Raw genomic sequence first — 13095 nt, 5'->3', positions numbered from 1 at the left:
GTTGTAACAAAAATATTGTTAAGTGTGTCAAGAACAAGATTTATTACTTGTTTTGCTTCATCTTTGACTGCAATTTGGTTAATCTATATTGTATTTGAGAATCAATGATTCTTGGCTAGTAGTTTATTTTTTCACATCGGAACGATAAGAATAAATTTCATTTGATCTTCTCCTCCCCAATCCATATGTCTCCTTACTCTTTCCATTCGGGCTCTTCTTATTCACAATTTCATATTTTTCAATTAATTATATTAGATTCATAGCATGTTACATATTAGAGAATAAATTCAACCACATATGTTGTTTATGTGTGTCTCTCTATAAGTTAAATAAGAATACTTTCCGTGATTCATTAGATGATGATCAATTAATCAGTAAATTATAATTCACTACCCTCAACTATAAATTAATCTGTAAATTATATTACAATCCATGAACCAAAGAGAGGAAGAACTAGAAGCAAGCTTGAACTTAAAGTCTGGTTTGATATAAGAATACTCTTCCAAACATATGAAGCATTAGGGCTAGGAGTAACTGACCCGAAGGAGTCTACTTCTACTTTCAGATACTTAGATTTTATAATTTGGACCTACAACTTTTGTTTATCCTTTACAAAGGTTTGAAATCAACTTTTTGAAGGGCATTATTCAATTACATATCTCAAATATCAAAGACGTCCAAGTTTTTAGGGGAGTCACCTTATTCCTGACAATAACATGAATTCCATCATAGTTATTCGATGATCAAATAAAATATCGAACAACTCTATTAACACTATGACAAATACTCGGCGGAATCGAATCAAATTTGCATGGGAAAACCGGAAAATTTGTTAGAAGTTTCCAAGATTGATTTCCATGAATCTTAGGATTGATGTGATCTACCACACTCAACAACAAATATATTCATTATATTTTATAGTGTTTAGAATAATTAATTACTTGTTCATGTGTCTAAACATGAACGATTAAGGATCTTGGAAATTACTTAGTGACAACTCAGCCGGGGTAAAAACAAAATAAAGAATATCCCCACCTGGCTTCTTTTATCCTATTAAAAGTTGCACTGGACAGAGTAATTCATATGAAATTTTTTAGTCTAGTTTTCGGTAAACAAATAAGAATCCATTAACAATCTTGAGATTGGTTTTAAATCCTCCTAAGACCTTTTTTTTATTGAAAACGTTCGAGAGTCAATCTATGTTTTAGGAGGAACGATATGAAGAAGTATTTAAAAAGTAACAACAAAGTGATCAAATAAAAAGAGGAATCAAATAAAAATTTGCAAACAATAATCACCTGCACATTCATAATTGTTCTGTTCTTTGTGAGATATTTTATGAACTAACATTAATCATTTAATTAGAATGTGTAATCTTTAAAGAGATTAATTTCTATGCACCGACGGTGTAAATAAGTTTTACACCATCATTCTCATCTTTAAATTATTAATAAGTTGTATTATTTATTTATGCTCAATGAGAAGTTTATGGTCTCATGTGATAAGTTATAAACTTGCATCATCATATGCAGTTAAGCTAGTCATTCTATCAAAAAACGAGTAGTTTTCTCACACGTTTGTTCAAGAAAACAAATGGATTTATTCTTTTTTAGTATCAGGTATTCAGGTATAAAATTATTATGATTCAATTATATGTGTAGAGATTATTAAACATGCTATAATTTTGTATTTATAGATCAGTTTTATTATAATTATATTCTATTTCCATCATCAAAATGCCTTCAACGACTTTGGTAGCTGATGGCCTGATGTATTTTTTTTTTCTGGGTTTGGTTTGTTCATGTTTCGTGGGATATGGTTGCAAGGAGGTTTGCACGGTGGAGTTCGGTGGTTGATGTAGATGATGTTGATGCTCAACGTACAAGAGTCTACAGTTTCGGTTTGGGGTTGAGAAGAGGGATATGGTATGATGAAGTTATTGTGCTAAGGGTTGCCAGAGGTGGTGTGATGGTGGCACCAGTGTCGGGTGGTGGTGGGGAAGTAGTTTGACAAAATGACTTCGTCGCAAATAACAAAGCATTTAAATATTGTAGGAAGAGACACTTTGCTAGGTGTGAGGTATGAACTATGAAGTAGGAAGATAAGTGCGAGTAGAGTTCGTGCATGAGGTTACCCATCCTACAATATTCACATTATGCTATCACCTTTTAATTTTTTTTATTACCTTAATTGCTTTTTTTTTTCAATTTAAAGTGAAGTGATTTATTTTTTTGTAAAGATTTTAACTTAAATTATTTATTTTCATTCATGCAGAAAAATGAGAATCTAAGGCTATCACAGATGACATGCCACGATAAAAATTAACATTATTTTAGTAAATTTAACATAATAAATATATTTAAAGTAGCTTATAACTTATGATTAAAGGATGACAATTTTCACTCGACAAAGAAAATCGCATGATGAAGAGGGATATGGTATGATGAAGTTATTGTGCTAATCGCATGATGAAGAGGGTTGAGAAGAGGGATATGGTATGATGAAGTTATTGTGCTAAGGGTTGCCAGAGGTGGTGTGATGGTGGCACCAGTGTCGGGTGGTGGTGGGGAAGTAGTTTGACAAAATGACTTCGTCGCAAATAACAAAGCATTTAAATATTGTAGGAAGAGACACTTTGCTAGGTGTGAGGTATGAACTATGAAGTAGGAAGATAAGTGCGAGTAGAGTTCGTGCATGAGGTTACCCATCCTACAATATTCACATTATGCTATCACCTTAAATTTTTTTATTTCCTTAATTGCTTTTTTTTTTTAATTTAAAGTGAAGTGATTTATTTTTTTGTAAAGATTTTAACTTAAATTATTTATTTTCATTCATGCAGAAAAATGAGAATCTAAGGCTATCACATATGACATGCCACGATAAAAATTAACACTATTTTAGTAAATTTAACGTAATAAATATATTTAAAGTAGCTTATAACTTATGATTAAAGGATGACAATTTTCACTTGACAAAGAAAATCGCAACGGGAGTTGCTCTATTTGAAGCTTCGATCTCAGGAAAATTTTCCAAGTAAAGATAGAGATGAATCAAGAAAAAAGGTCAACTCCAATGTCCACCTTCGGTAGAGCATCAGAGTTACATGTTCGTATCCACCTCCATTATCCACAAGATCGTCATATATGAGAAAAGAGAGACTATTTCACAGAGAAACAATTTAGTCGAGCAACCCTGCTACCTTGCCTTCTCAGGTTCGAATGTCTCTCAACGAACAATTTCATCTATAAACTTCTTTTCTTTGGTCAAAGGAACATAGATTGATATTCAAAGATTGCCCAACGACACTTACAACAGTGAAACTCACATCAATGAGACTAAAATCCCAAGCATTGATTTTGCAATGCATAACCAAATAAACAATTAAGGACAAAAGCATGCTCACTCATGCTGATACAATAATCAACCAACAAAGAAAAATCATACAAGCACCATGAATCTCAAAAACCAATGAAACAACTAGAATTTTCCAAGCAGTAGCGAATCTTTCCATTTTAAACAACCGCTTCATTTTGCAATCCATGCGACTCTACCGAAGTTGCAATCCAAAAGGCCTTCAAGGACTTAAACATGACATAGTCTCATACCTAACATATTGCATGCTTTCCCTCCTCTAGAACAAACCACCACCCCCCACCCTAATTTTTTTTTCCAATGAGCCTCACCCTGAATTTCTAGGCATTGAAAAAAACAATAATAGGATCCAAACGCATAAGAAAGCCCAAATATATATTTTTCTTACCATAAAAACATTTTCCTTTTCCAATTTCAGTCCCTTTTTCCCCTTTATTGCTCACCTCTGTGTGTTTGAGAGCTCGCTCGGTCACCGTCGTCTTCTTCATCCTTCTCGATTTTCCTCTTCCCTCCACCGAACCGTTTCAAGGGTTTCGCTTCCTCATCGCTATCCAAGGTACTCTCCTTTTCTTCTCTCAATCTCCTTCCCTGATCTCATACCTTTGTCTCCTCCAACCGCCGATGCCGCTGCGGTGTTGCTTTAGCAGTCAAAAATTAGGATCTTGTGAACTGGGTTGCTGCGTTTTTCTGGTTTCGTCGAATTGAATTGGGGCAAATCTGGGAATGTTTTATGTTTCGGGACACATTAGGTTTAGGTTTTTGGGAATTTTGTATTTGATTGCTGTTTACTGTGATTACGTTGGAATTGGTTTGTTGAAATTTGTTTAATTAGGGTTTATGATCATTTGATTGCAGATTTTGGGGTTGAAATTTAGTTTGCTGGAATGTCTATGAGTGAGCGCAAGACTATTGACCTAGAACAAGGATGGGACTTTATGCAAAAGGGAATTACAAAGCTGAAGAACATTCTAGAAGGGTTGCCCGAGCCGCAGTTCAGCTCCGAGGACTACATGATGCTCTATACGTATGTATCTAAGATATGTTTTGCTTTTCAGATAAAATTTATTTTTTCCTGATTTGATTGTGTTTCATTTTCGTAACTGTTTTTCCTAACGTTAATCGGATTGCTGCAGGACCATATATAATATGTGCACTCAAAAGCCTCCTCATGACTATTCGCAACAGCTGTATGACAATTATAGGGAATCATTTGAAAAGTACATCATTTCAACAGTGAGTAATGCTATTATTTGGATATGATATGAATGATTATCTGATTGAGTAAATTTGTTTTTTTTATGCCTCGTTTAGTGTATATTGGTTGGCTACTTTCCTACTAGTGTAAGACTTGATTAAACTCCTAGTAGCATACTTATTCTTGAGTCTATAGCATTGCTATTGACATAGGTCGAATAGGAACAATATTATCGGTTTATGATCACGTCCAATGCCATGATACCGGTGATGCATCTTTTCTTCCTTTTAGGAAAACGTTTATCGTCAATCATGTAACTTTTAGTAGGTAAAGTAGTTTTAAAAGATAAAAAACAGATGAAAACGAGGTAGCTTAATCAATGTTGTTTGGTTCTTGTAATTCCCCTCCCCCCTAAAATCATGTTTTGGAACATTCAATTCCCAACCTTACTAGGTTATATTTTTTCCCTATATATTTTTGAGTAACTAAAGACAAATAGTGAATGCTTTGGAAGTGAAGGATGCAGCACAGCTGCAGCCACAAAAGCAAGCTCATAACATAGTTAGGAAATCAAGTGATAGAAGGTATATGCTTAAGAACAGGTGGTTTGTAGCAGCAGTTGTGGGCTGGATCAGATCCACAGAAGAAAGGTATTAAACCGAGGGGCATAAGCATGAGCATTTTGAACTTGATGATGAAAATAGCTGAATTCAGGAGGATAAACGAACAATAAGAATAGTTTCTTGTACTGTTAGGCTCTATTTGGATGTTTCAGTGAGAATGGATAAAATGGAAAGGAGTTGTTTTCCTTGTGCTTGGAGATCATCAATGAGAGAAGAGAAGGGAAGATAAAGGATCATAGCTGTAAAATTTCAATATATCCAACTTCTTAGAATAACTCAATTAATGGGAAACTAGTAGATGCCATTTTTTTAAAAAATAATAGAAAGTTATTCCTTGTTTAATCCCAATTCGAAGGGGAATAGAAGGTTGAATTTGAAAGGGAACGTTTCTCTCACATTTCCAGTCCATCTTAAAAAATGGAAAAGAATTGAAAGAGAGAGGTTTGGGAAATTGTAATGAGATACTCTGCTAGGTGCAGTTTCCCAAATATATCTAGTACAAAGCATGAGATACAAGCAGAGACAGACCCATGTTCATGGAAAAGGGGGCAGTCACCCCCCTCCCCCCCAAGAGAAAAAAGTTTTTTGATATAATAGTATTCAAATGTTATGTCTGCCCCCCCTAAAAAGTTATATATTACCTTATCCTATTTGCCATTGCTCATTTTACTTAAATGTGTTAAGTTTTCCCCCCTTGCCTTTTTTCTGGTTCCGTCCTGGATGCAAATATATATAGGCCAGACCTGTACTTTCTCAATAATCTATGTCTAACTCATAACCCTAACTCTAAAGACACCCTTCAAGCTTGTGCGTGGATATCAATCATGGCCAATTTGTTACAAATGAAATCATTACGTGCCCAACTTTTGTAAACACATCCGCAAGTTTTCCTAACATAGGAAGTGGATATAAGGTTCTGTTGAATGTTCTCCTAGATGAAGTGACAATCCACCTCAATATGTTTAGTCCTTTCAATAAGTGATACATTACATTAGAGCATTCTTTGTTCACTATCTGGCTAAAGGGAAATACTTCTATCTTGTAAGTATTCCTATTCAGGATATTTTTAGCTTATCTTATGAGCACAATTTAATCAAACATCATACATCTTCAGAACTATAGTTCATAATTTTTTGGACAGAAATAAGCAAATCTAATAATAGTGATAACAAACACAAAATGAGACAGGCTCAGCCTAATAAACCCAAAATCCATAAACCCCTTCATTTTCTTTTCTTTCACACATAAAGAAAAAGAAATTTTAAAATGCTAGCAATCACAGTGGGCTGAGCCGGCAGTAGCTGTGGAAGGTCCCAACCACGTTGGCGTGGCGATATTTGGTTTGGAACTGAATCTTTCCTCTTGAAGGTACTGCTTAGTCACAATTTTCTAGTGGATATAAACAAGGTTAAACCTTCAAAATTGTGATTGATACTGGTCCAAAATGACAAGGTAAACACCTTCTTTATTGCTGCAACTTCCTCTACAGTTTTAGTGAGATACTGAGCAGAGGCCCCATAGGATATAATTTTCTCAATTACTCTTACCCCGTAAGTATTTGAAAGATCTGGACTCTCCTTCCCAGTTTCCATTCTATCTAAAAGTGTCCAGACTTCTGTCATCCCTTCTATTGTTCATATCCCTTTATTTCTCTCTCTCTCTCTCTCTCTCTCTCTCTCTCGAACTAACTGGCTAATTGTGGGATCTCCTAACAAATTGATACTGAATTCAATATGTTCCTGGAAAGGATTCTGCTCTGAAGAGTGGTTTTTATACTAACATTAAGGATTCTCCTAACAAATTATGCTGTGTCAGGTGACTATTTTAATTTCTAGTCATTTTAATCATAGAAATTTTTAAAGTTTGGTTTCAGTTATTTTGATGATCAATGATTATTTCTGTTACTAGTTTTTTTATTTTAACTTTGGTTTACTCAAATTATAATAACTTTTATGGTTCAGGTGTTACCTGCTTTGAGAGAGAAGCATGATGAATTTATGTTAAGAGAACTTGTGCAGAGGTGGGCAAACCATAAAGTTATGGTTAGGTGGCTTTCTCGTTTCTTTCACTATTTGGATCGCTACTTTATTGCCCGGAGATCACTTCCCCCGCTTAATGAAGTGGGGCTGACTTGCTTCCGTGAATTGGTAATCTTACAATGTACCTTCAAAGATGTTATATCATTAGTTTACTAGTGAACCATAGATGATGTTGTCAGTTCTTTTCATTGACTTTGCTTGTTCATGTCAGAAGTCATAAATACAGACTAGTGCTGTTGTGCTACTGCCTACTGTTAACTAGTCAACTTTCATTTATGGCCATTTCATTTTAATGCTGCTTCATGACAATGTACTATATGGGTTTTATCATTTCCAGGTTTACAAGGAACTAAATGGGAAAGTGAGAGATGCAGTAATTTCTCTTGTAAGTTTTTATCCCTTATTATACATGATTTCCAGTGTTTACAAATATAGATTAATTAACCATCCCTTTTGTTAAAATTTTAAAGATTGATCAAGAACGTGAAGGAGAGCAAATTGATCGAGCTCTATTGAAAAATGTATTAGATATTTTTGTTGAAATTGGAATGGGGCAAATGGATCACTATGAGAATGATTTTGAAGCTGCCCTGCTCAAGGACACTTCTGCCTATTATTCTCGAAAGGCTTCAAACTGGATCCTAGAAGATTCTTGTCCTGATTATATGCTCAAGGTATTATTTCTTTGTGGTGATTACTGTAGTTTGGTTTCGTCATTTTCAATATTTATGGTCTCCATGTGATATTGTATCCTTCATTACAGGCTGAGGAGTGCTTAAAACGGGAGAAAGATAGAGTTGGTCATTACTTGCACTCCAGCAGTGAGCCGAAGTTATTAGAGGTTTACTCTTTACTCTTGTTATTGTTCCAGCTAGTTGGTCTTCTGCTCTGTTGAATGGAGTACTTCCTGGAGAACAAAATTGTTATTAACTTTTCTGTTTGCTTTTTGAATTTTTTTCTTTTAGAAAGTTCAACATGAGCTTCTATCTGTGTATGCAAACCAACTCCTTGAAAAAGAGCATTCCGGATGTCATGCATTACTGAGAGATGATAAGGTACTAATTGAACTTGTCCTACTCATTCTGCCCACGTGTATTTAAACCTATACTTCAATTTAAACTTGTTTTCAATGCTTAGGTTGAAGACTTGTCAAGGATGTTCAGACTCTTTTCTAAAATACCTCGAGGCTTGGATCCTGTTTCCAGTATATTTAAGCAGGTTGAGACATCAAACCTTTATTTATGATTATTTCCCCGCTTATGCCAGTTAAAATTGGGGTCTTGTCCTTTTCTTCTTTCATTCTTGATGGCTTATTTATAAGATGTTTTCACTTCCACAACACAGCATGTTACCGATGAAGGTACAGCCTTGGTGAAGTTAGCTGAAGATGCAGCAAGTAACAAGAAGGTATTTTTCCTTTTCAGTTAATCTAAAAGTGACTGGAAAAACGTGTTTTGAGCTGTAGTTGTTTCTTTTGGGCCTTCTCTTTTTTATCTTGCGAATCTTGTATGATGTTTATGTTACCATCATTCGTTTTCTCTTTATCGTAGGGTTGTACATGATTTGAAGTTCCTTTTCCATACAAACTGAAATTTTATTTTATTTTACAAGCAATTTTCCTACTGTTCAAGTTGTAAATGTGCCATACCTTCATAGCAATTAAGATTGGCTAACTTTTCTGTTACCTTTAAATTAAATTGTCTACAGGCAGAGAAAAAGGACATTATTGGTTTGCAGGAGCAGGTATTTCAAAATTTTCCAATGTTGTACTTTAACCGCAACTCATTCATTTGTGAAATCTCAATTTAATCTCTTTCTTCAGGTTTTTGTTCGGAAGGTGATTGAGCTGCATGACAAGTACCTGGCATATGTGAACGATTGTTTCCAAAATCATACTCTTTTCCACAAGGTTATGATCATAAGATGATTTTGAAATTACTATTTTTAATTGATATGTTCTGATAGTCTTGATCCTACAGGCTCTCAAGGAAGCTTTTGAGATCTTTTGCAACAAGGGTGTTGCTGGAAGCTCAAGTGCAGAACTTCTTGCTACTTTCTGTGATAATATTCTTAAGAAAGGAGGAAGTGAAAAATTGAGTGATGAAGCAATTGAAGAAACTCTTGAAAAGGTCTGCAAAGCATCAGTCTAGATGTGCCATACATACTTCTATAACCTTGGTGCTTGTGGTTCTGAAATTTCCTTTGGTCCATTTGCAGGTTGTCAAGTTGCTTGCCTATATTAGCGACAAAGATTTGTTTGCTGAATTTTATAGGTAAACACCATAGAAAAGGAAATATCTTTGATGATTATTAGGTTAGAAATGCTTTCCAAATATGCGATTATGGTAATGCTTCTCAAGGGAGGTGCTTCTTCTTTTTGAAGCAGTTGTTTTAGGTTTTGTGCAATTTCATTGGCATCTGTTCAATAAAAATTGCTGCTATTGCTTCTAAATTAGTTCTAAAAATCAAAGTTGGTTATGTCTATAAAGCATTTTGGTGAGCGCTGATGCATGTACCTGACCCTGCCTAGTGGGAAAAGGGTTGAATGATAATGATGATGATGTCAATGGGCTAAATAGAATATTTAGTTAAAAGGGAATTAATAGAGATAGTGGTGTGGTAAAATGAATTGCAATTATTTTGAAATGTAACTTTGTCTTATAGTATTTGCTTTATCATGTTACTTTTTATCAGCTTATCTTACAAAAAAATCGATTATACAAGGATTATTTGAGATTTTCAGGGACAAAAAGTGGAGATAGACAATGTCTTCCCTATTATACTAATTGATACTAGGGATACCAAACACATCCTCTCTGGTTTTGGCCCTTCGATTTTATTTTCTTATCATGCCTTACTTTTTTTTTGTATTATGCATTTATGCTGCATAAAAACTTTGAATCAATATGCCATAATCAATGATACTGTTTTAGTTCATCAATGAAATGTAGCTTTCTTGTGCCGTGTTTTGAAAATCAAAGTTACCTTTTTACCTAATGTAAGGTTTCAAGTGAAAAGTTACATGTCCTTGCCTGATTCTCTGCAGGAAAAAGCTTGCTCGAAGGCTTCTTTTTGATAAGAGTGCCAACGATGACCATGAGAGAAGTATTTTGACAAAATTGAAGCAACAATGTGGTGGCCAATTTACGTCAAAGATGGAAGGAATGGTCAGTCTTTTGAAATCTTTGTAAATACTCTATTCACCTACTTTATAGAATGACGGAAAAAAATTAATTACTTGCGGCTTCCACCAGGTTACGGATTTGACACTTGCAAAGGAGAACCAAGCAAGCTTTGAGGAATATTTAAGTAATAATGCTCTTGCAGACCCTGGACTTGACTTGACAGTTACAGTTCTGACTACTGGTTTCTGGCCTAGTTACAAATCTTTTGACCTTAATCTTCCTGCAGAAATGGTATGTCTGGATTTTGTTGATATTACCTATCAGAACTTATTTGCAGAGTGTTTGGTAGTATATAAGCTAAATTTAGTTCAGTTTGGTTTATACATGAATCCTTTCTTTTACTTATTTCAGGTTAGATGTGTTGAAGTTTTCAAGGAGTTTTATCAAACAAAAACTAAGCACAGAAAGCTTACTTGGATCTATTCCTTGGGTACCTGCAATATAAGCGGAAAATTTGAACCAAAAACTATGGAGCTGATTGTGACGACTTACCAGGTTATATTCAGCATGCTTCTTAATGTGTAGAAGTGTACCTGTTATGTCTTCACTACCTCTTTTTTTTGTGATGTCCATAGATTTTTGTCTGGATTTTTCTCTACGTATCCAACGTTGTCTCTTCTTTCAACAGGCTTCAGCATTGCTTCTTTTTAATTCCTCAGATAGACTGAGTTATTCGGACATAATGACTCAGTTAAACTTATCTGATGAGGATGTTATTAGACTTCTCCATTCCTTGTCATGTGCCAAGTACAAGATCCTTAACAAGGAACCAAGCACAAAAACAATATCTCCTACTGATTATTTTGAATTTAATTCAAAATTCACAGACAAAATGAGGAGGATCAAGGTAAATTTGTCTTAAAAATCATTTTAAGCTGTTATCTATTTCTATTTGTGTTGGACTGTTGGTATCTTAATCTCTCAATTAAGTGTGCTGACTGATTAGTGGGATGCATAATTCGTCATGCAGATTCCTCTTCCTCCTGTGGATGAGAAGAAAAAAGTAATTGAGGATGTTGACAAAGACAGAAGATATGCTATTGATGCCTCAATTGTGCGTATAATGAAGAGTCGGAAAGTTTTAAGTTACCAACAGTTAGTTATGGAGTGTGTTGAACAGTTAGGTCGCATGTTTAAGGTCAGTACTTCATCCCTCTCTTACATAATTTGTTCCGCCTGCCATTTTTTCAAAGACACTTGACTTTTTCGATGTGGAATTATGTGTATGTACAGCCTGATGTCAAGGCAATTAAGAAGCGTATTGAAGATTTGATCTCTCGAGACTACTTGGAAAGAGACAAAGATAATGCAAATTTGTTCAAGTACTTAGCATGATGTGTGATCTTGATGACTTTGCAAATGAAGTGGTTACTACAGCTGCTGCAAATGGCAAAACCAGAGGATCATATTTGAACATACAAAATATTGGTTCCTCTTGATAATTTCCTTGAAGGGAGGAACTGCAGTGCTTGTAAATTTTGCCTCCTTATGCAGGTATGGGTTACTACTATAGATGTGTGCTCATGTTGGAAATGTAATCAATTCCGTAAGTAGGTCCAGCTCACTGGCAGTCTGGCACCTTCACTTCCTTTCTTTTTGATTGCTGCAGTTCCATCTGATGACTTAGGGTGATGTGATGTCTGTCTGTTAAATTATTTATCCCACCCCATAAAGGAAAATAGGAATTGTGTAACTCTCTAGTTTCAGTGAAATTGTATTTTGATTGTCATCTTATAAACCAAATGAATGGCTGTGTCATTTGAATCCCAGCTTACTTCTGTGGTGCTTTGCTCTCATCATCTTGCAAAGTCGCTACATGAGGAAGTCCTGATGCATATGCTTTTTAAAAAGTTTGGACGTCCGAAAAGGAATCATTATCTTTGTTCTATGATGCTTGAGATGTGTTGTGGGTAGGATTATTGGATTCGTCGCGATTTTGATTCTGTTTTTACCATTCTGTTAATGCTTTATGCAATGCCGAGGGAATGGATCCATGTTTGACATCTCGGGGCATTTGGTAAAGAAGCTGATGAATATGCACAAAAAGTATCCACATATAATAGGTTTATATTCATTAAATCAGTAAGACCAAAGGGTGGGTGTCTAAGTGATTACAGTAGGGGGCGTTTGGTAGAAGAGAACTTTAAACATTTCCGGGTATGTAAGATTGGGAATGTAACATTCTCATGTTTGTTACAAGTTTTAGAAAAATTATTCCTAGGCATCCAATTTACCTTGCTTTCTTCAAACTTTTTTCCCATGTCCAAGAATGGGTATCTTACATTCCCATGAGAATGGAAGTTATTTTCCACTAACTTTTCTTTTTTCCAAATGTTTTTATTTTTAAATATTTTAATTAAATAAAATTTAAAAACATACCCAGGAATTGAATTTGTTAACCTAACACATTTTTTTTATAATGCCCAGACATAGAATTCTTCTTGTAATATTCCTGGGAAACCTCATACCCGGGAATGATTTTTGATAACTTGTAACAAACGCCCCCTAGAAGAAATTATGGGATTTATTGTGTTAAACCGGTTTAGTATATGTAGGGTGTATATATGTATTTATCTCAGCGCAAGACAATTTGAATGTGCTTTATCTCAGCTGATGAATATGCACAAAAAGTATCCACAAGTAATAGGTTTATATTCATTAAATCAGTAAAGACCAAA

The 13095-nt window shown here is 34.8% G+C and overlaps 1 protein-coding gene across 1 annotated transcript; it reads left to right on the top strand.

Moving 5' to 3' along the window:
• The first annotated feature begins 3753 nt into the window (after positions 1 to 3753).
• LOC130722612 (cullin-1) lies at positions 3754 to 12305 on the top strand. Its single transcript, XM_057573405.1, has 20 exons — positions 3754 to 3931; positions 4231 to 4399; positions 4509 to 4608; positions 7155 to 7340; positions 7570 to 7617; positions 7703 to 7906; positions 7996 to 8073; positions 8198 to 8287; positions 8370 to 8450; positions 8577 to 8639; positions 8940 to 8975; positions 9055 to 9141; positions 9212 to 9361; positions 9450 to 9505; positions 10279 to 10399; positions 10487 to 10648; positions 10769 to 10912; positions 11046 to 11264; positions 11388 to 11555; positions 11651 to 12305. The coding sequence occupies exons 2-20, from the start codon at positions 4260 to 4262 to the stop codon at positions 11750 to 11752; spliced, it is 2235 nt and encodes a 744-aa protein (XP_057429388.1). The 5' UTR covers positions 3754 to 3931; positions 4231 to 4259; the 3' UTR covers positions 11753 to 12305.
• The last annotated feature ends 790 nt before the right edge of the window (positions 12306 to 13095 follow it).

Source organism: Lotus japonicus, chromosome 6, assembly GCF_012489685.1.
Source record: "Lotus japonicus ecotype B-129 chromosome 6, LjGifu_v1.2".
Taxonomy (NCBI): domain Eukaryota; kingdom Viridiplantae; phylum Streptophyta; class Magnoliopsida; order Fabales; family Fabaceae; genus Lotus; species Lotus japonicus.
This window is presented reverse-complemented; position numbering and strand designations above follow the sequence as displayed.

Excerpts from the sequence above, each read along its gene's own strand:
- LOC130722612 (XM_057573405.1), top strand. The coding sequence starts at position 4,260 with ATGTCTATGAGTGAGCGCAAGACTATTGACCTAGAACAAGGATGGGAC. Across the intron at positions 7,907-7,995 it reads GTCCTGATTATATGCTCAAG|GCTGAGGAGTGCTTAAAACG; the intron begins GTATTATTTCTT and ends CCTTCATTACAG. Across the intron at positions 10,400-10,486 it reads CGTCAAAGATGGAAGGAATG|GTTACGGATTTGACACTTGC; the intron begins GTCAGTCTTTTG and ends GGCTTCCACCAG.